General features: G+C 43.3%; 1 protein-coding gene across 7 annotated transcripts in view; it reads left to right on the top strand.

The window, feature by feature from the left end:
• The window catches only part of APOO (apolipoprotein O), a 142,292-nt gene that overhangs the window by 12,861 nt on the left and 106,020 nt on the right, over positions 1–23,411 (top strand). For 6 of the 7 annotated variants that reach the window (XR_012515582.1, XM_074391450.1, XM_074391449.1 and 3 more), the window contains exons 2-4: positions 14,542–14,649; positions 16,423–16,542; positions 19,575–19,629. Coding sequence is in view for 6 of the 7 variants with exons in the window: in XM_074391450.1 (XP_074247551.1) it covers positions 14,542–14,649; positions 16,423–16,542; positions 19,575–19,629 (283 nt within the window). In the remaining variant the exon portion in view is untranslated. The remainder of the gene's footprint in view (positions 1–14,541; positions 14,650–16,422; positions 16,543–19,574; positions 19,630–23,411) is intronic. The other variant, XM_074391452.1, reaches the window with a different exon arrangement.

The raw sequence follows: 23,411 nt of genomic DNA, 5'->3' as shown, positions 1-23,411 counted from the left end.
CACTGCAATGTCTGCATCCCGGGTTCAAGCCATTCTCATTCCTCAGCCTCCCAAGTAGCTGGGATTACAGGCTTGCGCCACCATGCCTGTCTAATTTTTATATTTTTATTAGAGATGGGGGTTTCACTTTGTTGATCAGGCTGGTCTCGAACTCCTGACCTTGTGATCTACCTGCCTCGGCCTCCCAAAGTGCTGGGATTATAGGCATGAGCCACCGTGCCTGGCCCTAATCCTTTTTTAGACTCCATTCTGGACATACTCAGATATACCCTTGGTATGACATTTTCAGAAAATTTTGTGGAATCATACCACAAGTTCCCCTCCCCCTTTTTAAACAAATGCTGTTTTCTTTTCTTTTCTTTTTTTTTTTTGTACAATGAGATAATTTTATTACTGACCAAGTTTACATAAAGTTTGATTCTTTACCACCACCACCACCACCGCAACAGAAAGAAAAGCTTACATTGGACACTACATTTAATTATGAGATCTACAAAAGATTCAGGTAGAGATTGTTTTAATGTTGACTAACAGTTGTAATTTTTTTTTTCTATTTTAAGTTCTGAGTGCATGTGTAGAACGTGCAGGTTTGTTACGTAGGTATACATATGCCATGGTGGTTTGCTGCACCCATCAACCTGTCATCTAGGTTTTAAGCTCTGCATGCATTAGGTATTTGTCCTTAATGCTCTCTCTCCTCTTGTCCCCAACCCCCGACAGGCCCTCGTGTGTGATGTTCCTGTCCATATGTTCTTATTGTTCAACTCTCACTTAAGAGTGAGACCATGTGGTTGCTGGTTTTCTGTTCCTGTGTTAGTTTGCTGAGAATGATGGCTTCCAGCTTCATCTATGTCCCTGAAAAGAACTTATTCTTTTTTATGGCTGCATGGTATTCCATGGTGTATATGTGTTACATTTTCTTTATCCAGTCTATCATTGATGCGGATTTGGGTTGGTTCCAAGTCTTTGCTATTGTAAATAGTGCTGCAGTAAACATACGCGCATTGATGTCATTTTCTAATATCTGTGTGTGTGTGTAGATAATGATTTTTTTTTTTTTTTTGAGGTGAAGCCTCACTCTGTCGCCCAGAATGGAATGCAATGGTTTGATCTTGGCTTACTGCAGCCTTTTGCCTCCTGGATTCAAGTGATTCTCCTGCCTCAGCCTCCTGAGTAGTTGGGGGCTACAGGCACCTGTCACCACACCTAGCTAATTTTTGCATTTTTAGTAGAAATAGGGTTTCACTATGTTGGCCAGGCTGGTCTCAAACTCCTGACCTCAAGTGGTCTACCTGCCTCGGCCTCCCAATTACAGGCACCTGGCTCGTTTTCTATTCTTTACTACTCTTATTTCAAATATATTGAGACTGATTTTCTTTTTCTTTTTTTTTTTTGAGGTGGTGTTTCGCTCTTGTTGCCCAAGCTGGAGTGCAATGGTGTGATCTTGGCTCATAACAACCTCTACCTCCCGTGTTCAGTTCATTCTCCTGCCTCAGCCTCCCAAGTAGCTGGGATTACAGGTGTGTGCCACCACGCCTGGGTAATTTTTTTCTTGTTTTTAGTAGAAACAGGGTTTCACCATGTTACCCAGGCTAGTCTCGAACTCCTGACCTCAGATGATCTGCCTGCCTTGGCCTCCCAAAGTGCTGGGATTACAGTTGTGAGCTGCTGCACCTGGCCGAGACTGATTTTCTTATAGGCTTAAAATGTGATCTGAAGGCATTTAGAAATGGAAGCCATATGATTACATATTACATATAAATTTCGGCCGGGTGCAGTAGCTCACACCTGTAATCCCAGCACTTTGGGAGGCTGAGGTTGGTGGATCACCTGAGGTCAAGAGTTCGAGACCAGCCTGGCCAACATGGCAAAACCTCATCTCTACTAAAAATACAAAAATTAGCTGAGCATGGTGGCACAAGCCTGTAGTCCCAGCTACTCGGGAGACTGAGGCAGGAGAATCACTTGAACCTGGGAGGTGGAGGTTACAGTGAACCAGGATTACGCCACTGCACTCCAGCCTGGGTGACAGAGTGAGACTCTGTCTCAAAAAAAAAATAATAATTTTTTAAAAAGTAAATTTCACTTATGAAATTTATATAAATAGTTGCAGTAAATTCTGACTCCATATATGATTAATCAAGGTAACTGCTTTGAAAAGAAAACATCTTTTTTTTATTTTTATTTTTTTGAGGCAGAGTTTCGCTCTTGTTACCCAGGCTGGAGTGCAATGGCGCAATCTCGGCTCACCGCAACCTCCGCCTCCTGGGTTCAGGCAATTCTCCTGCCTCAGCCTCCTGAGTAGCTGGGATTACAGGCACGTGCCACCATGCCCAGCTAATTTTTTGTATTTTTAGTAGAGACGGGGTTTCACCACGTTGACCAGGATGGTCTCGATCTCTTGACCTCTTGATCCACCCGCCTCGGCCTCCCAAAGTGCTGGGATTACAGGCTTGAGCCACCGCGCCCGGCCCTCAGATTTTTACTTTCTAAATAAGAATAATCAGATTAAAATAGTTTTGTTTCAAGTGAAAAATGCTTTCGGAATGGAAATTATTACAGAAAAGGTTGATTGAGGCTGGGCGCAGTGACTCATGCCTATAATCCCAGCACTTTGGGAGGCCAAGGTGGATGAATCACCTGAGGTCAGGAGTTCGAGACCAGCCTGACCAACATGGCAAAACCCCATCTCTTCTAAAAGTACAAAAATTAGACAGGCATGGTGACATGCCCCTATTATCCCTGCTATTCGTGAGGCTGAGGCATGAGAATCACTTGAACCCAGGAGGCGGAGATTATAATAAGCCAAGACCCTGCCATTGCACTCCAGTCTGGGCAACAGAGCGAGACTCTGTCTGAAAAAAAAAAAAAAAAAAGTTAGATTTCAATGAAATTGCTTTGTAGTGAGAAGAGGAGTTAACGACTACTCATGACTCAACAACCTTGAAGAGCTATGCAGAGGAAGAGAAGACCCGAAAGGGGAGGAGAGAGTACCTAGAAAGTACCTTTCTACATTGTAGAATGTAGAAAGCTTATAGAATGGGGGTAGGATAGAATCCTGTAAGCCAAAGAAAGGGTTTGAAGATATAGAGTAGTTAACCAGTTTCAGAGCGCAACCAAGATGGCAGCTATCCAGTAGGCTTTAACAACTGGGAGGCCATTGGTGGCCTTGGAAAGAAAGGTTTTAGGTACATTGAGTAGTGAAGGGAGGAGGAGATAAAAATGAGAAAGCAAACAGTCTGTCTTTTTGACTTTGTGCTGAAATATGGATGTTCCTCAGCTTATGGTGGGGTTGCATCCTGATAAACCTATCATAAGTTGAAAATTTTGTCAAGTCAAAAATGCATTTAACATACCTAACCTACCAAACATCATAGTTTAGCCTCCCCTCCATTAAATGTACTCAGAACACTTCCAGTAGTGCACAGTTGGGCAGAATAACACAAAGCCTATTTTATAATAAACTATTGAGTGTCTCACGTACGTTATTGAATACAGTACTGAAAGTGAAAAGCAGAATGGTTATATGGGTACTCGAAGTGTGGTTTCTATGAATGCGTATCGCTTCTGCACCATCCTAAAGATGAACCATTTGTAAGTCGGAGACCATTTGTATAACATACATATAGGAAGGTAAACAGGTCATAAGTAAATTTTTACAAACTGAACATACTAGCACTCTAGCTCTTCTCATGGCCATTCTACTCATTTCCCAGATTGCTAAGGGTATCCACTATTCTGCCTTCTAACCATAGTCTACTTTTAAAATAAATTTGTCAATGGAGGTTGGTAGAAGGGTAAGGTAGCAGTTAGAGAGGGAATTAGGGGTGGAGGGTATTTGTTGTGTTTTGTTTAAGATGAGAGAGATTTTCTTGAATGTAAATGAATGTCATAATTTCTCTAGTGGCTGGCCAGTCACTGTTTCTTTTTATGTTTAGGACAGTTTTCATTTTATTCTTTCCAACGTTTTTAAAAGTATGTTTGAGTGCTTAGCTTATAAGCATCTGTTTGTGGAATAGTGGTTTTCAAAACTTAGCTTATCTTGGGAATTGACTTGTGGGCCCCTCTTAGATTCACTGAATCAGACCCTCGGGGGGAAGGTGTTAGAATCTGTGCTTTTGAAAAAAAACTCCCCAGGTGATTCTGAAACCTCTTGTGTACACAGGCCTGCAAAGGCCTTTTATCATGAAGCTGGCATATATTTTAAATGAAAGTCTATTAAGATAATAGTTCTGTAATTGTAGGAGAATAGAGGGTCACCCTTTTTTTAAATGGGAGAGACTACACACTAGATTCTCTGTAGAGTTGAAAAAGAAAGCAAATTGTTAGGGATTTGAGCCCCACCATTCATGGGAGTCTGAATGATTCTGAGGGTGTCTTATTTAGCTTAAGGTTTTTATTTGTCTTTAAGGCAGTTTTACTGGAACATAATCATAGCAGTGTGATCCTAGATTCTGGGCAGTGTACTTTTGTTTGCAAAGCAAGAGCAGTTTCACCTTCTGGGCACCCATTATGATTTGTGTGTTTACGACTTCACCAGATTCATATCTTAGTAAACTGTGTCTAAGAATCTACCTTTAAAGTTGTGGGAACTGACTGATAAACTCAATCTTTTTTTTTTTTTTTTGAGACGGAGTTTCGCTCTTGTTACCCAGGCTAGAGTGCAATGGCACGATCTCGGCTCACTGCAACCTCCGCCTCCTGGGTTCAGGCAATTCTCCTGCCTCAGCCTCCTGAGTAGCTGGGATTACAGGCACGTGCCACCATGCCCAGCTAATGTTTTGTATTTTTAGTAGAGACGGGGTTTCACCGTGTTGACCAGGTTGGTCTCGATCTCTCGACCTTGTGATCCACCCGCCTCGGCCTCCCAAAGTGCTGGGATTACAGGCTTGAGCCACCGCGCCCGGCCTAATCTTTTTTTTTTTTTAATGGCAGAGTCTTGCTCTGTCGTGGTTATAGCTCACTGCATCCTTGACCTCTTGGGCTCAGGTAGTCCTCCCACCTCAGCCTCCCAAGTAGCTGAGACCACAGACATGCCCCACCACACCGGCTATTTTTTTTTTTGTGGGGGGGAGAGATGGAGTCTTGTTAGGGTGTTCAGGCTGGTCTCAAACTCCTGGCCTCAAGTGATCCACCCTAGCCTCCTAGTAAACTCATTCATATGCCTGAATCTTTTTTTTTTTTTTAAGATGAAGTCTCACTAACTCTGTTGTCGAAGCTGGAGTGCAGTAGTGTGATCTTGGCTCACTGCAACCTCCACCTCCTGGGTTCTAGTGATTCTCCTGCCTCAGCCTCCTGAGTAGCACATGCCACCATGCCCGGTTAATTTTTGTATTTTTAGTAGAGATGGGGTTTCACTGCGTTGACCAGACTGGTCTTGAACTCCTGACCTCGTGATCCACCCACTTCAGCCTCCCAAAGTGCTAGGATTATAGGCGTGAGCCACTGCGCCTGGCTGCCTGAATCTTTTTTTGAATATTAATTTATTTTTTTAATTGTGGCCTGAGCTTCCCGGAAGCTCTGTAAGAGCAGGGACCATGTCTGCTTATGTGTTGTATCTGTTTAGCACCATGTCTAACGTGACGCAGGTATGCAGTGAATATTTGTTTGAAATAAAATCCTGGTTGACCTCTTCTAATTGTTATGTATGACCTCGCTTGCCTTAACAAATTTGTTTTGCCAACATCAGTCCTTGGCAAACTTCAGTAGAGAGGGAGTAAGAAGCAAATAAATTTCTTAAAGATAATGACAGCCTGCCCCTTCACACTTCTTGTTAGGGCCTCATCTAACTCAACACCAGTCCTGGTTGATCTGTTTCCATTGACAAGCCCCTTGCAGACTGTGAAACAAAAGTTGAGATGCAGAGAGTCCAAGGTCCAAGATAGAGTGTATCTTGATACCTTGCTGGGGAGTAGAATCAGACCAGAAAGACAGAACGTTGAGCCACAAGAGCGAGATAACTCTATGACACTCAGGTTTGCAAAGCTAAGGGCCATCAGTTTACCTTTGTCTAAGCCGAATTTTAGTTTTCTCTCTGACTATGGGTCATACAGCTGTATTCAAAACCTCAGACAAACCAACACATTAGAGTCTTTACTTTGAGACCCCCAACTAGCTCAATTCCAAGAAAGGCACTTAGTAACTGAAGGGTACACTCCAGACGGGCTGGATCTAGAGAAATGCCACCACCTTTTCTTTTTCTTCTTTTCTTTTTCTTTTTTTGAGACAGAGTTTCACTCTTGTCACCCAGGCTGGAGTACAGTGGCAGTCGGCTCACTGCAACCTCCGCCTCCTGAGTTCAAGCAGTTCTCCTGCCTCAGCCTCCAGAGTAACTGGGATTACAGGTGTGCACCACCATGCCCAGCTAATTTTTGTATTTTTAATAGAGACAGAGTTTCACCATGTTGTCCAAGATGTTCTCAATTTCCTGACCTTTTGATACGCCCCCCCCTTGGCTTCCCAACGTGCTGGGATTACAGGTGTGAGCCACTGTGCCTAGCCAAGAAATGCCACCTTTGATCTAACCTATAACTTAGCACTAATTGGAGATGCAGCTCTTAACAGAGTTTGCTTGACTTTGATCCAGCAAACCCAACTCATCTAATTCAAAGTAGAGCATATCTTATCCGTTCTTGGCAGGTGCACATGTACTCATTTTCTGGGCCAGGTCATCTGCCCTGAGCAAACAAGGCTTCTCAAGGACTGTCGCTTGGGACAGGGAGTGCTCTTGGTACGTGCAGTCTAGAGATTCCAGCCCTGCATTGGAAAACGTCTGGGGGAGATCTCACTTACTGGGAGGCATATCCAGTCCAATTATCCCATAATGGATCGGGACTCCTCATGGAGACAGAATACCTTTGTGTTCTTGTCTCACAAAACAACCTATCCAGAGTGCAAACAGGAGGAAAGTTGATAAAGCTACAGAATTTTTTTTCTTATGATGCAGACCCTGAATGTTGGTTGTGTTTCTTCAAGGAACCGGATTGTTCTTCCTCGGGGAAACAAAAGATTGAAGAAGGTTCTTCTTCATGTCCTCTCTGTGCCCTTGCACTTTCCTGGGGTGATCTCTGCCCATCTTAGCCTTTCCCTTCTTAAATCCTGATTTTGAATAGGTTGACCTGAATACTCAATATGAGCCCTAACAAATTATGATAACCACCTGGCGGGCACACAGTGTCCAAGAGTGCCATTTGTGATAATATCTGGCCTGGCCAGCTTTCTTTTTACTGTTAGAGGTAAAGGTCGTGAGTGGGCTGAGGCAAGGTGGGGTCATCTCGAACCAGGAGGCGCCCCCTTTGATGTCAAAAAGGAAGATGAATCAGCCAAGATGTTGAGTGCATCAGCTTCAGCTTTGTCTGTCTGCCTGAGGACCTTTTACCAAGGCTTCTCCCATGGGTTTCGATCACACAGATCTATACCAGTTCCTTACCATGGTCAGGTGTGTGGCTGTTTCCTTCCTAGGAACGAGCTTGGCATGGATTAGGTATGCTAGAGCCCATGGATTTTTTAAAAAGCATAATTTACATATAGTTAAATAGATTTTTAAGTTGTACAATCTTAGATGTACAATTTGAGCTTTGAGAAATGTATACACCTTGTGTAAACCACATCCCTATCAAGATATAGATTATTTCACCCCAGAAAGTTCACTTGTGCCCCTTCTCCGTAAGTCCACTTCCTTTCAACCCCCACCTCTCCCGCCCAGTAGTGATTGTTCTGGTTTCTTTTACTGTGTTTGAGGCCATGGGTTTTAAAACATACAGATTTTCTTGAAGTTTGGTTGGTGAGAGATGTCAGAAGGTAGTATTTACTCAAGCAACTCAGAGGTTCTCAGTGGGAGAGTTGCTCCCCAGGAGGCATTTGGCAGCATCCGGAGACGTTTTTGACTGTCATGACTGGGAGGAGGTGCTACTGGCATCTAGTGGGTAGAGGATAGGGATGCTGCCAAACTTCCTGCTGTGCCCAGGACAGCCCTATGACAAAGAAGGACCCAGCACAAATGTCAATGGTGCTGAGTTTGAGAAATCCTCAAGTAAATCATGTGTTCTCTGCAGAGTCAGAATTATGGACCTGCGGAGTGTTCATTTGTGGGTCTCCCAGGTCTCCTGGGGTGAGGTTTGCTTTTTCTTTGTTTTGTTTGCTTGTCTGTTGAGAGCTTGCTGGAAGCTGAAAAGGCCACTGCAGGAGCCAGCTTTGGTGCCACCACTCTTGTGGCCACAGTTCTTGCTGTGGGATGGGGATCAGGGTGGCCTTCAGGAAGAAAACTAATAGGAGAAGAGAAAGAAGAAAACAATTTAGGCAGTAAAGGGAGGCAGACCTAGAATAATATTAAAACTAGAAAAACGAGTAAGATAAGAGGGAAAGGTAAAGTAGAAATTAATAATTAAGAATCCAGGCCGGGCACGGTGGCTCAAGCCTGTAATCCCAGCACTTTGGGAGGCCGAGGCGGGTGGATCACAAGGTCAAGAGATCAAGACCATCCTGGTCAACGTGGTGAAACCCCGTCTCTACTAAAAATACAAAAAGTTAGCTGGGCATGGTGGCACGTGCCTGTAATCCCAGCTACTCAGGAGGCTGAGGCAGGAGAATTGCCTGAACCCAGGAGGCGGAGGTTGCGGTGAGCCGAGATTGCGCCATTGCACTCCAGCCTGGGTAACAAGAGTGACATTCCGTCTCAAAAAAAAAAAAAAGAATCCAGTTAAAAAAATGAGTTGCGATTTAAAAATCAAAGATAGGCTGGCGGTGTTGGCTCATGCCTATAATCCCAGCACTTTGGGAGGTTGAGGCAGGTGGATCACTTGAGCCCAGGAGTTTGAGACCACCCTGGGCAACATGGTAAAACCCTGTCTCTACTAAAAATAGAGAAATTAGCCAGACGTGGTGGTGGGTACCTGTAATCCCAACTACAGCTAGTGCTCGACTTACGATCACAGTTGGGACAGCGGAACAGTCGTAACACGATTTGGTCGTAAGTTGAATAGGCTATATGTACAGTTGAAATGGTGCACGCAGAGATGGTAGTGCTGCCAGAAGCTGGTCCGCACTGTCGTACGCCCAACTGGGCAACGTTTGCGCTGCCAGACTCGGAGCAGTCGTGGCTAGCAATGTGGTCGTAAAGTTGAATGGTCGTAAGTTGCATAGGTCGTAAGTCGATCAATACCTGTACTCAGGAGGCTGAAGCAGGAGAATTGCTTGAGCCTGGGAGGCGGAGTTTGCAGTGAGCCAAGATCACGCCACTGCACCTGCACTCCAGCCTGTGCAACAAGAGCAAGACTGTCTCAAAAAAAAATATATATATATATATGGAAAAAAGAATCCTACAAAGTTCCAAAAAGCAAAACTTAAATTTGCTGTGCTCCAAGTACTACATTGAATCCATGCAAATGAAATGATGTGTAGTCATTGTATTAGATATTATAAGTAATCTAGAGATGATTTAAAGTAAACAGGAGACTGTGCAGAGATTATATACAAATACTAGGCCATTTTAGATAAGGGACTTGAGCATCCATGGATTTTTGGTATTGCGAGGAGAGGTCCTGGATCCAATCTCCCATGGATACCGGTATTTAAAAACGAGGATGAAGAGGACGTTGTGAAATCAATAGAGGCTAACTGAGGGAGAGGGGGTGGGGCACCAGCTTGGGTACCTAAAGGAGGGGAGTTGGAAACAAAGTCCTGGGGTGGGGCTGGCTTGCCTCCTGCCTCCGTGGAGAGTTCCTAGTTGAAGCAGCGTGGTCTGTTGGTCCTGGGCATTTCTAGAAAGCAGATAGCAATGAATTGGCACCTCCAGATGCTAGCAGCCTTACAAGCCCCTGATGAGGGCTCTGGGAGGGGACCACTTGGGTACTGTAGAGAACTCTTGGGTGGCTCAGCCTTAGACAGCTTGGTGTCTTTAAAAAGAGCTCGGAGGCTAGGTGCAGTGGCTCATGCCTGTAATCCCAGCACTTTGGGAGGCTGAGGTGGGAGGATTGCTTGAGCCCAGGAGTTTGAGACCAGCTTGAGCAACCTGGTGAGACCCTATATTTCTACTATATATAGATGTGTGTTTGGCCAGGCTGGAGTGCAGTGGCACGATGTCGGGTCACTGCAGCCTCTGCCGCCCAGGTTCAGGTTCAAGTAATTCTCCTGCCTCAGCCTCCTGAGTAGCTGGGATTGCACGCATCTGCCAACACTCCTGGCTAATTTTTGTATTTTTAGTAGAGACTGAGTTTCGACATATTGGCCAGGCTGGTCTTGAACTCCTGACCTCAGGTAATCTGCCCACCTCAGCCTCCCAAAGTGTTGGGATTATAGGCGTGAGCCCCTGTGCCCAGCTTTACTGTGCTTTATGAGAAATAAATGCACCCTTGAAGTGCTGAGGAAGTCCAGATCCAAAAAACACGTTCTCATGTACTTAAAATTTCAAGTCAACTTTGTCTTAATTTCCAAAAGACAAGAGTTTCTAAGTTTGTCTACTTAGCTTTTCAAGTAAAATAAAAGATGTATAGATAGATGACTAGACCTCTAGGTGTCTGTCTGTCTCTGGAAAATATCCAACACCAACTCATCATCTTTCCCTCAGACTTGCCCCTCCTTCTCTACTTCCTCTCTCAGGAATGCTGTGTCACCACCCAACTAGAAAAACCCATCAGAAACTCCAAGGTCACTTAAAATCGACTCTTCCTGATTTTCAAGACTACAATACATTGCTATTAACTATAGTCACCATGTAATACAGCAGATCTCTTGAACCACTTCTCCTTTCTAACTGAAACTTTGTACCTTTGACCAAGATCTCCCTGACTTCCCCCCAGCCCCTGTCCCTGGTAGCTACCATGGTGTTCCCTACTTCCGTTAGTTGAACTTTTTTAGATTCCACAAAAATAAATTTGTGAGGTAATGCATATGTTAATTAGCTCAATGTAACCATTCCACAATGTATATATATTTCAAAACAGCATGTTGTGCACAATAAATATATATGTGAATCTTGTCAGTTTAAAAAGTAATTTAAAAATAAAAATTAATTAAAAAAAGAAACCAAGGTGATCGTCACCCCTCCTTTCCCATTGGTCACTAAGTTCTGCTAATTCTGCCTATTAAACTGTCTCAATTCCACTTACTCTTCTTTCTCCTCTCCTGTGCAATCTTTCCTTGGGCCTTCATTGCTTTCCTGCATTGTTTTAGCAGCACCATAACTGGTCATCTGGCCCTTTAATGACTCAGACCACCACACTGAGAAATCATGATCTTTCTAAACGGCAAACTTGATTCTATATTCTATCCCCTTATTTGAGATCTTTTGGTATTTATTACCTAGGACTTTATGTGAGCCACGGGAGGCCCATTATGATCTGGCTACAACCAACTTCTCTAACTCATCTCTCTGTCACTCTGCCCCCTCCCACAAAACTCAAACTCCCTGTATTTCTCCCATGGTGTTTCCCAGCTTCATGTCTTCACACATGCTGATTCATCTGTCTGTAATGTTCTATACTTGTTTTGCCTTTCTGTAGAACTGCCTAAGAGCAGGGAAAATCCATGCTTTTGAAACAGGAAAATTTCCCCTGTCACTCTTACGGGGCATGCAGTGGGGGTGTGGCTCACTTCTTGGGTGCCCCACTGCCCAAAACCTCTAGGGAAAGCAGGCAGATGGGCAGGTCATGGGGAGTGTGGGCTCCAACTCCATGGCAGCGTCTAGGGGTGGATGTTTACAGCTCTTAAAACCCCAGTGGGTGTCTGTTACCGTGTACTCTTTTAGTTTTGCCATCAGTAGGCAGCTTGTGTTAATCAACTGAATTAGACACTCTACCTTATCGTAAGGACAGAGGGCTTTCTGTATCCTGGGGTTCTTGCCTGAGTATACTGGAAAAATTGGATCACATGTGGGCTTGGGGAATCAGTGCAAGGTTTTATTGAATGGTAGAAGTAGCTCAGCAGATGGATGTGAAGCCAGAAGGGGTACGGAGTGGGAAGGTGGTTTTCCCCTGGAGTCGGGGCTGCTTAGTGGCCGGGCTCTCCTCCTACCACCCTCAGCCAAACTCCGCGCTGTCCTGCCATTGTGCTGTTGGTGGCCTGCTGGAGTTTGTTAGTGTGTTCTTCTGCGGGTATATTCTTCCACGCCTCTGCTTCTCTTGACCTCCAGCTGCTCATATGCTCTTCTGTCAGTGTCCAGCCACTTATGTCTATCATAGGCACAGGATGGGGCATGGTGAGCCAGGGTGGTCTTGGGAAATGCAACATTTGGGGGGCACAAAAACAAAAATGCCTGCCTTCACCTAGGTTGGTGGCCAGGCCCAGGGGTGGAGCGCTAGCCAGGGACCATGCCCTTCTCTGCCCAGCATTTCCCTGCCCCACCTCCCATATCACTTTTATTTTATTTATTTATTTTTTGAGACAGGGTCTGACTCTGTCACCCAGGCTAGAGTCCAATGGCACCATCTTGGCTTACTGCAATTTCCCACCTTCTGGATTCAAGTGATTCTTGTGCCTCAGCCTCCCTTATTTTATTTTTTAATATGTCCTAGGCCAAGTGCAGTGGCTCATGCCTATAATCCCAGCACTTTGGGAGGTTGAGGTGGGTAGATCGTTTGAGTCCAGGAGTTCAAGACCAGCTTGGACAACATGGCAAAACCTGTCTACAAAAAATACAAAAATTAGCTGGGCATGGTGGTGCATGCCTGTAGTCCCAGCTACTTGGGAGACAGACAGGAGGAATGCTTGAACCTGGTACTAGGAGGTTACAGTGAGCAGAGATCCTGCCACTGCTCTCCAGCCTAAGCCACAGTGTGAAACCCTGCTTTAAAAAAAAAATTGTTGGCCAGGCATGGTGGCTCATGCCTGTAATCCCAGCACTTTGGTAGGCTGAGGTGGTTGGATCACGAGGTCAGGCGTTTGAGACCAGCCTCCTGACCAACATGGTGAAACCCCATCTCTTAAAAAAAGAAAATTGTCTATTTACTTACATCTATCAAGTTCTTCCTATCAGAATGGAAGCCCTTTCAGGGTGAGGATATGTCTTACTCCATATTCCGGCTGTGCCTAACACACAAGACATGCTCAATAATTGTTTATTTCCTGCTCGAATGAGACAAAGGAAATGAATGGAGGAGAGGTGGAAAATAAATGAGCGATTGATTTCTCTCTATTTAGGCATGATTTAGCATCTTGGAAATCATATTACTGAGATTTGCAGTGCCTATAATGTGAAAGACTAGGCTATTCTGTAAGATAAAACATAATGCCAGCTAAAATATAACAAAAATGTCTGTTGAAACGTATGCCTGGAAATTCCCATATTTCAGAAGCAAAGAGCTGAAAGCCATTGGAAAAAGTGGTTATGACTTTTACTGGTTTAAAAATAATTGATAAATCTTCAAATATGAAGTGTGCATCTTGAGGTCATAATTTCAAGGCAATATTGCTATAGATTTCTTTTTTATTTTTTTGAGATGGAGGCTCGCTCTGTCGCCAGGCTGGAATGCAGTGGCACAATCTTGGCTCACTGCAACCTCCGGATCCTGGGTTCAAGCAATTCTCCTGCCTCAGCCTCCCGAGTAGCTGGGACTACAGGCACGTGCCATCACGCCTGGCTAATTTTTTTGTATTTTAGTAGAGACTGGGTTTCACCATTATTGGCCAGGATGATCTCTATCTCCTGACCTCATGATCCGCCTACCTCAGCCTCCCAAAGTACTGAGATTACAGGCATGACATTGCCCCTGGCCTATTGCTACAGATTTCTTTTGCTTCTGAGGTAAAGATTAGCTAGCTAGTGCTGACATTCGTCCATGTGGTTTGTGCCTCTCACAAGCAGCACCAGGATACAACCTAAGTTGATCAATATCCCTCCTAGAAAACTGTCACAACCTTCACAGGAGGTGTCTGATTTTTTTATATTCACAGTTTAAATTAACCCATAGCTCTCCCCTCTTCTCAGCTCATCTTTTTTTTTTTTTTTTTTTTTTTAATGGAGCGATCATTTTGTGTGTGTGAAACAGAGTCTCACTCCATCACCCAGGCTGGAGTGTAGTGGCATGATCATGGCTCATTGCAGCCTTAAACTCAAGAGGTTCTCCCACCTCAGTCTCCTGAGTAGCTGGCACTACAGGCATACACCACCATGCCTGGCTAATTTTTAAAAAATATATTTTGTAGGCTGGGCACAGTGGGTCATGCCTGTAATCCCAACACTTTGGGAGGCCAAGCCTGAGGTTGGGAGTTCAAGACCAGCCTGGCCAACATGGCAAAACCCCATCTCTACTAAAAATAAAAAAATTAGCTGGGCATGTTGGCAGACACCTGTAATCCCAGCTACTTGAGAAGCTAAAGCAGGAGAATCGCTTGAACTTGGGAGGTGGAGGTTGCAGTGAGCTGAAACCATGCCACTGCACTCCAGCCTGGGTAACAGAGCAAGACTCCATCTCAAAAACATAAAAATGAAATAAAGCACAGTAAGCCTTTCATGGTGGGAAGTGGCTGAGGTTATGAATATGCTCACGTTTTGCACATTTGGTCTGTAACATAGAGAGAAGGTTTAAGATTGCTTCTGCATTTCAGGTAATTCAGAGGTCCGTGGGGCCGGCCAGCCTGAGCTTGCTCACCTTCAAAGTCTATGCTGTACCAAAAAAGGATTCACCTCCCAAAAATTCTGTGAAGGTTGATGAGGTAACATGCTGTTTATATTGTGATATATTTTGAGTGTCTGATTTAGTTACTTTTGGAGAATTTTTTACAAATTGTATATCAGGAAGATGTGACTGTTTAAAAGACATTTATTTATTTGTTTTTTTGAGATGGAGTTTCACTCTTGTTGCCCAGGCTACAGTGCAATGGTGCGATCTCGGCTCACTGCAACCTCTGCCTCCTGGGTTCAAGCGATTCTCCTGCCTCAACCTGCCAAGTAGCTGGAGTTATAGGCATGTGCCACCACGCTTGGCTAATTTTGTATTTTTAGTAGAGACAAAGTTTCACCACGTTGGCCAGGCTGGTTTTGAAAATCTGACCTCAGGCGATCCACTCGCCTCAGCCTCCCAAAGTGTTGTGATTACAGGTGTGAGCCACCTTGCCTGGCCAAAAGACATTTAAATGGAGAAAATATATTTCCTTATAGTTTGTTTAATTTGTGGGAAATTACTAAACTATGGCTTTTTCAACAGATAAACTTTAATGGTACTTAGCTAAGGGCACAATTAAGGAATACTTTATAAATGTTTACTCGGGAATCCACTTTGTCCCAATAGGTTTATACGCACAGCTCACTTTTCTAAGTGGTCTGCCTGATTCTTGGCTTATCTTGATTTTTATCAAGCCAGGAAGATATTCACATTTTTTCCTCTCTAAGAAATTAGAGATCTGGGTCCTTTATGTTTCTTGGCTGGAGGAGACACTCATAAGTATGTACTTAATAAATACTAAATAAAAAAAAAATCTTCTCTCTACTGTTTACATTCCTTTTTGGTCTGTACTTCCCACTAATTATTTTGGATATTCAGTTTCTGTTGCCTTTGAATAAAGTGAGGTAAAGATCTGCCTTCAGTCCTGGATAGGGTTACTTGATTGGTGTTTACATAAAGCTAATTAGCTTATCTTTTGACCTTTACTCTCTTCTCAGGCCTTGGCACAGTGGCATTTTTGAGGGTGAAGAAGGCAGCCAGCAGTGGCTGTGAGAAGTTCTCTGGGTGGGGAACAAACCTGGTGTCCTGCTTTGATTAACCGCAGACCAATCATTTGGATTGGAGACCAAAGTGCAGACCAAACTCCTTCACCTACCCTTTAGAGTAATAGAATCCTTTTTCCAAACTCAATCTAAGGTGGAATACTAAATACCAGTATATAACATGGATAAAGAGGAGCTGCTTTGTTTGCATTCAGTAGGTGGGGAGAGGGTAGGACACCTCATAGCCTTGCCCTTTCGGCCTTGGCCTGGTTGATTAAGGAAATAAGGTGCAGAGATAGTTTGAGGTCAAGTTCAGGTTTCACGTAACCCTTAGAGTCACTGGAATTTATTATTATTATTATTATTATTATTTTTTTTTTTTTTTTGAGTCGGAGTCTCGCTCTTTTGCCCAGGCTGGAGTGCAGTGGCACCATCTTGGCTCACCGCTACCTCCGCCTTCCAGGTTTAAACGATTCTCCTGCCTCAGCCACCCAAGTAGCTGGGATTACAGGCGTGTGCTGCCACACCTGGCTAATTTTCATATTTTTAGTAGAGAGGGGGTTTTGCCATGTTGCCGAGGCTTGTCTTAAACTCCTGACCTCAAGTGATCCATCTGTCTTGGCCTCTCAAAGTGCTGGGATTACACACATGAGCCACTATGCCTGACTGCAGAGTCACTATAATTCATGAATTATTAGAAATATTAAATACTTACAAAGTTGATAAATTTATCCTGTAAACAGTACATCTTTTAAATCTTTGTTTTGTTTTAATATGCACAGCTTTCACTCTACTCAGTTCCCAAAGGGCAATCGAAGTATGTGGAGGAGTCAAGGAGCCCACTTGAAGAAAGCATCTCACAGCTTAGACACTACTGTGAGCCATACACAAGCTGGTGTCAGGTACAACTATTCTGAAAATGGAGTGAACATACTTCTATTTAGAGTCAATAGAGAAAAGTCTATATTGGCTGCATGTTTTTGGAAAAAGACATGATAAAGGGCCCCGAGATGGTTGACAGAGGCTGGGAATGGTAGTGGGGACCTGGACGGAAGGTGGGGAAAAAATTAGCAAGAATGACAAGACCTGTTTGATAGCACAGCAGGGTGACTACAGTCAACCATAATTTAATTGTACATTTTAAAATAACTTAAAGAATGTAATTGGATTGTTTCTAACACTAAGGATAAATGCTTGAGGGGATGGATACCCCATTCTCTATGTTGTGATTATTTCACTTTGAATGCCTGTGTCAACACATCTCATGTACCCCATAAATGTATATACCTACTATGTACCTTCTATGTACTATGTAAACTTCTGGTAGTTAAGATAAAGTCAGCACATATGCGCAAATATTTTTGTATCAGGTAGGCATGACTACTGTTATTCCTAGTGTGTCTGTTTTGTTTTGTTTTGTTTTGTTTTGTTTTGTAATAAAAGTGCTTAGTCTCTACCTTTCAGGCTAAGATTGCTTTTCGTTTTTTATTTTTTCTTCCGTGCATGATACTCAGTGCACAGAATATCTCTCTGGGTGATAGATTAGTTATCGACATGTTTATTTCCATTACTACTAAATATAAAAACTGGCCAGGCGTGGTGGCTCACGCCTGTAATCCCAGCACTCTGGGAGGCTGAGGCGGGCAGATCACGAGATCAGGAGATCGAGACCATCCTGGTTAACACGGTGAAACCCTGTCTCTACTAAAAATATAAAAAGTTAGCCAGGAGTGGTAGCATGTGCCTGTAATCCCAGCTACTTGGGAGGCTGAGGCAGGAGAATCTCTTGAACCCAGGAGGCGGAGGTTGCAGTGAGCCGGGATCACACCACTGCACTCCAGCCTGGGTGACAGAGCGAGACTTCGTCTCAAAAAAAAACTTTCTCAGGCCGGGCGCGGTGGCTCACGCCTGTAATCCCAGCACTTTGGGAGGCCGAGGCGGGTGGATCACAAGGTCAAGAGATCGAGACCATCCTGGTCAACATGGTGAAACCCTGTCTCTACTAAAAATACAAAAAATTAGCTGGGCATGGTGGCGCATGCCTGTAATCCCAGCTACTCAGGAGGCTGAGGCAGGAGAATTACCTGAACCCAGGAGGCGGAGGTTGTGGTGAGCCGAGATTGTGCCATTGCACTCTAGCCTGGGTGACAAGAGCCAAACTCTGTCTCAAAAAAAAAAAACAAAAAAAAAACAACAAAAAAAACCTTTCTCATAATTATAATAGTTTTTGTAATTATAATGGTTAAATTTTCCTGGGTAGAACAAAGTATTAATGAATAGAAATATTTCTAATTCCTGGCTCCTTTTTCATACCAGCAATTTCTAGCCCTTTTCTAGAAGAACCAATTTAATTTTTTTTAATAGTAAAAATATTAAACTGACAGAAGAAGTGAGCATTCACTCTAGACCAGGCGTCCCCAAACTTTTTACACAGGGGGCCAGTTCACTGTCCCTCAGACCGTTGGAGGGCCGCTACATACTGTGCTCCTCTCACTGACCACCAATGAAAGAGGTGCCCTTTCCTGAAGTGCCGCGGGGGGCCAGATAAATGGCCTCAGGGGGCCACAGTTTGGGGATGCCTGCTCTAGACATGGATCTGAAGTTTTCTCTTCTTTTTTTGAGGGGAGGAGGTAGAGACAAGGTTTCACCATGTTGCCCCGGCTGATCTTGAACTCCTGGGCTCAAGAGATCTGCCCACCTTAGCCTCCCAAGTAGCTTGGACTACGGATAGATACCACCATGGCCAGCTAATATTTTTATTTTTTGTACAGATGGGATCTCTGCTGTGTTGCCCAGGCTGGTCTCAAATTCCTGACCTCAAACTTTCCTCCTGCCTTAGCCTCCCATAGTGTTGGGATTACAGGCATGAAGTAATGGATTTTAATGAAGTGATGCTCAGTTCTTTAGGTCTTCCACCTCATTCAGCATTTATTATTTAAAGCCATTTAAAGGGTGAGGATAGCTTGTTCTGACTTGAATTGAATTACACAAAACAAATTCTTTTCCAAATGGCAACTCGTTCTGATGCCTTCTGATAACCATGTATCTCTTCCTGTCTTCACTGTAGACTTCTTGAAGGTGAGTACCTTCTAACGGGTCCTTCGTTTCCTTTAGGATCATCTGATGTTTGTGTACAAAGTCTTTTTTTTTTTTTGAGACGGAGTCTCACTGTGTCACTCAGCAGGCTAGCGTGCAGTGGCACGATCTCTGCTCATTGCACCCTCTGCCTTCTGGGTTCAAGTGATTCTCCTGCCTCAGCCTCCCAAGTAGCTGGGACTATAGGCATGCGCCACCATGACTGACTAATTTCTGTAGTTTTAGTAGAGATGGGACTTCACCACATTGGTCAGGCTGGTCTCTAACTCCTGACCTCAGGTGATCCACCCACCTCAGCCTCCCAAAGTGCTGGGATTACAGGCCACAAAGCCTTTTTAATTGTTGTTAAGAGAATGTTGACACCTCATTTGCTTTGGGATATAGGCTTCTTTGACTCAATAAAGCTGGCCATTCTTGCTTCAAATGGAGAGTTTCCAGATGTAGGCTCTAATTAATGGCAGATCAGGAAGTAGTTAATGTGAAAGACAGATTTAATCTCATGGAGAAAAGCTTGCCACTTAAGTATCAAGGGAATTGATTTTTAGTCTATTTTTTCCATTTTAATAGAAGAGTGAAAAGGCTGGGTTGTTGAAACCATTCTGCTTGGAATCTGCTTCCTGTGTCAGTAGTAAGCCATTCTGCTGAGTAATTTGCAATGAAAGGAAGATTACAGTAGAAAAAACAGACAAAAAGACCCAGATAGACAGTGTATCCCTTTGTTGAAAAAGCGTTAATAATATGATAATTTATTCAGTAAAGACAAATATATTTATTCTGTTAACTTTCTAATCAGCGGATCCTGTGAATAGTTTCATTCAGTTTCTTTTTACCTTTTTAGGAAACGTATTCCCAAACTAAGCCCAAGATGCAAAGTTTGGTTCAATGGGGGTTAGGTAAGTTGATTTTTAATTAGGCATAATCAGCTACTTCATTAACATTGAACTCTTTATTTAATTGGAGTTCTATGAATGAGCTCCAAGAAATCTGTGGATTCCTTAAACTTATGCAAAATTTTAGAGCTTTGTGGATTTTTCTGGGAAGAGGAGCTGTTTGTTGTTTCCATCAGATTTCAGGCAACTAGTAACCCCAAATAGGTAAGTCTCTTCAAGATCATTAGAATTCTTGGGCTAGCAAGTATAGATACACTGCTTTTAAAAAAAAAACAACTCATTGAAAAGGAAGTTTGCAAAAAGAAAAAAAAACTCATTTCCAGGCTCAGTGTAATACACCATACTAATTCACCAGTAGATTTTCAGAATTGGAATAGCTCATTTGCACTGCAGTGAATAGATGCTATAGAAGTTTTGAAGCAGAAAAGAGTTGAGCTGGTATGCCTGGGAAAGGTCTTATTGCATAATTGATAGTGTTCTTACATTTTTTTACATTTGGTTTTATTTTCCTTGATTGTTTTTCACTTGTGGGCCATTTATCACATACACTCACAAACTGGATTCACAGTCTATGTTCTGACTGATCTCAAGCAGGAACTGGTAAATAAATAAAGATGTTGATCATATTTCATTCCCCTCATTGGGCATCTCAGAAACAAAATCTTGTTTTTACAAGGATTTGTTTCCATGATGGAACAAAGTAAACATCAGTACAGTTTATTTGCTAGGATCATCATACTGTGTTGATGTCCTGATCTTTCTGAGACTATCAGATAAATTTATCATTTGAAGACAGATATAGTAATAGTTGCCTACTGGTCCTTTTTGTTTGTTTGTTTTTTTGAGACAGAGTTTTGCTCTTGTTGCCCAAGCTGGAGTGCAGTGGTGCAATCTCAGCTCACTGCAACCTCCACCTCCTGGGTTCAAGTGATTCTTCTGCCTCAGCCTCCCGAGTAGCTGGGACTGCAGGCATGTGCCACCATGCCCAGCTAATTTTTTAAATTTTTAGTAGAGACGGGCTTTCATTATGTTGGCTAGGCTGGTCTCAAACTCCTGACCTCAGGTGATCCACCCACCTTGGCCTGCCAAAGTGCAGGGATTACAGGTGTGAGCCACCTTGCCTGGCCTTTTTTTTTTTTTTTTTTTTTTTTGAGACAGAGTCTCACTCTGTTGCCCAGGCTGGAGTGCAGTGGTGTGATCTCAGCTCACTGCAACCTCCACCTGCTGGGTTCAAGCAATTCTCCTGCCTCAGCCTCCCAAGTAGCTGGGACTACAGGCATGTTCCACCATGCCCAGCTAATTTTTTGTATTTTTAGTAGAGACAGGGTTTCACCATACTGGCCAGGCTGGTCTCGAACTCCTGACTTCAAGTGAGCCACCATTCTCGGCCCCCTACTGGTTCTTTAAATTATTGAGTCATGTTAATAAGTAACATCTTCATTTTATTAATTTCATAAACACTTATTTAAGACTTATACATCAGGTACTATTCTAAGTGCTTTAAAAATACAATTTATTGGGGGTGGAGTGAGAATGGTTAATGAGTACAAAAATATAGTTAGAATGAATAAGATCTAGTATTTAGTAGCACAATAGGGTGACTGCAGTCAACAGTACTTTACTGTACATTTTATTTTTTATTTATTTTTATTTTTTTGAGATGGATTCTTGCTCTGTTGCCCAGGCTGGAGTGCAGTGGCGCGATCTTGGCTCACTGCAGTCTCCGCCTCCTAGGTTCAAGCAAGTCTCCTGTCTGACTCCCAGGTAGCTGAGACTACAGGCGTACACCACCACGCACGCCTAATTTTTTGTACTTTTAGTAGAGACAGGGTTTCACCATATTGATCATACTGGTCTCGAACTTCTGACCTTCAGTTATCTACTCACCTTGGCCTCCCAAAGTGTTGGGATTACAGGCGTGAGCCACCACGCTGGCCTATTTATTGTACATTTTAAATAACTAAAGTTACACTCTTATAGTTATTGTGAATAAACTAAAAGAGTACAATTGAGATGCCTGTAACACAAAGAAAAACGATAAATACTTGATACTCATTTACCCTGATGTGATTATTATGCATCGTATGCCTGAACCAAAATACCTCGTTTACCCCGTAAATATATACCTACTATGTACCCACAAAAATTTGAAATATATATATATATATTTAATCCTCATAACCCTGACAGATCCCTTATTATCTTCATTTTTATATGAGGAAACTAGGGAACTTGTGATATAGTCTTTTATCTGTACATGTGTGGCTGAGAGGTCTCTTGTTTAAACTTTTCTGAGACAGGATCTTGCTCTGTCATCTAGGCTGGAGTGCAGTGGCGTGATCATAGCTCACTGCAGCCTCGACCTCCTGGGCTCAAGCAATCCTCCCAGCTCAGCCTCCCGTGTAGCTGGGAATACAGGCATGTACCATCACACCCAGAAAATTTTATCTATTTTTTTGTAGAGACGGGGTCTCACTTGGTTGCCCAGACTCTGTGCAGTCTTAAAACATGTCTTATTTCCCCTTTCTTTGTGATTTACCCACTTTGGCCCAGCTCACCAGAGCCGTCTGGGTGTTCCTCTGTCAACTGCTCTGTGTACACATCTAGAATTGAGCAACACTGGGCTAGTAGGCAAAAATAAAGGGAAGTAAAAAATGGCCTCAAATGACCCAGACTAGAGAATGGAAAGTAAAAACTAGGCTAAAGGCAAAATAAGTAAGAGGCCAGACAGTAATTAATGGAAACACAACACAAGTCCTATAGTAGTATTTAAAATGATCCTATTTCCCAAAGAGCCAAGGAAAAGGAAAACTGGCATGTATCTAGTATTAGGGGACAGAATTACTGAGTTTTCCAGTTTGTTAGTTCAGTTCTGCGTGTGTTTTTTAAGTCATCATTCTGCCAGACATTGGAAATTGTGGTTGGTTAATTCAGTGGTCATAACCACTGAGATGCATGTAATACATTATTCAATACATATGCAAAATACAGAGATAATCACAGACCATTATTGAAGGTACAGAGGAAGGAGATTCGTTTAATAGAAATTGAGGAGATGAGAGCAGTCAGGAAGGATTTCTGAAATGAATCTTCAAGGAGCAGTGTTAGCCACAATACTGCTGGAGGGACTGCTGGAGGCAGGCATTCCACATTGGGCACAGCATGAGCATGCTTAGAGGTATGACTTGGTATTGGGTGTTCGAGGAACCCTAAGCAGATACGGAGTGCTGAAGATGAGACTGAGAAGGAGACATGAGGGCCTTGTTTAAGTCATGACCTAGCTAAAACTCATTTGTTAATTCATCCAGGATTCATTAACTTCTGGCATTGTGATTTTTGTTTTGTTTTTGTTTTTCTTTGGGGACAAGGTCTCACTCAGTCACTTAGGCTGGAGTGTAGTAGCGTGATCATACCTCACTGCAGCCTCGACCTCCTGAACTCAAGCAATCCTCCCACCTCAGCCTCCCAAGTAGCTGGGACTACAGATGTGCACCACCACACCTGGCTAATTTTTTTTGTTGTCGAGACAGGGTTTTGCCATGTTGCCCAGGCTGGTCTTGAACTCCTGGGCTCAAGCAGTCCTCCCACCTTCGCCTCCCAGAGTGCTGGGATTACAAGTGTGAGCTACCACATCTGGCCATCATTCTTAATAATTATCTATTGATGCCAGGCATGGTAGCTCACACCTCTAATCCCAGCATTTTGGGAGGCCGAGGCGGGCGGATCACAAGGTCAGGAGATCAAGACCATCCTGGCTAACATGGTGAAACCTCGTCTCTACAAAA

Source organism: Saimiri boliviensis, chromosome X (genome assembly GCF_048565385.1).
Source record: "Saimiri boliviensis isolate mSaiBol1 chromosome X, mSaiBol1.pri, whole genome shotgun sequence".
Classification (NCBI taxonomy): domain Eukaryota; kingdom Metazoa; phylum Chordata; class Mammalia; order Primates; family Cebidae; genus Saimiri; species Saimiri boliviensis.
This window is presented reverse-complemented; position numbering and strand designations above follow the sequence as displayed.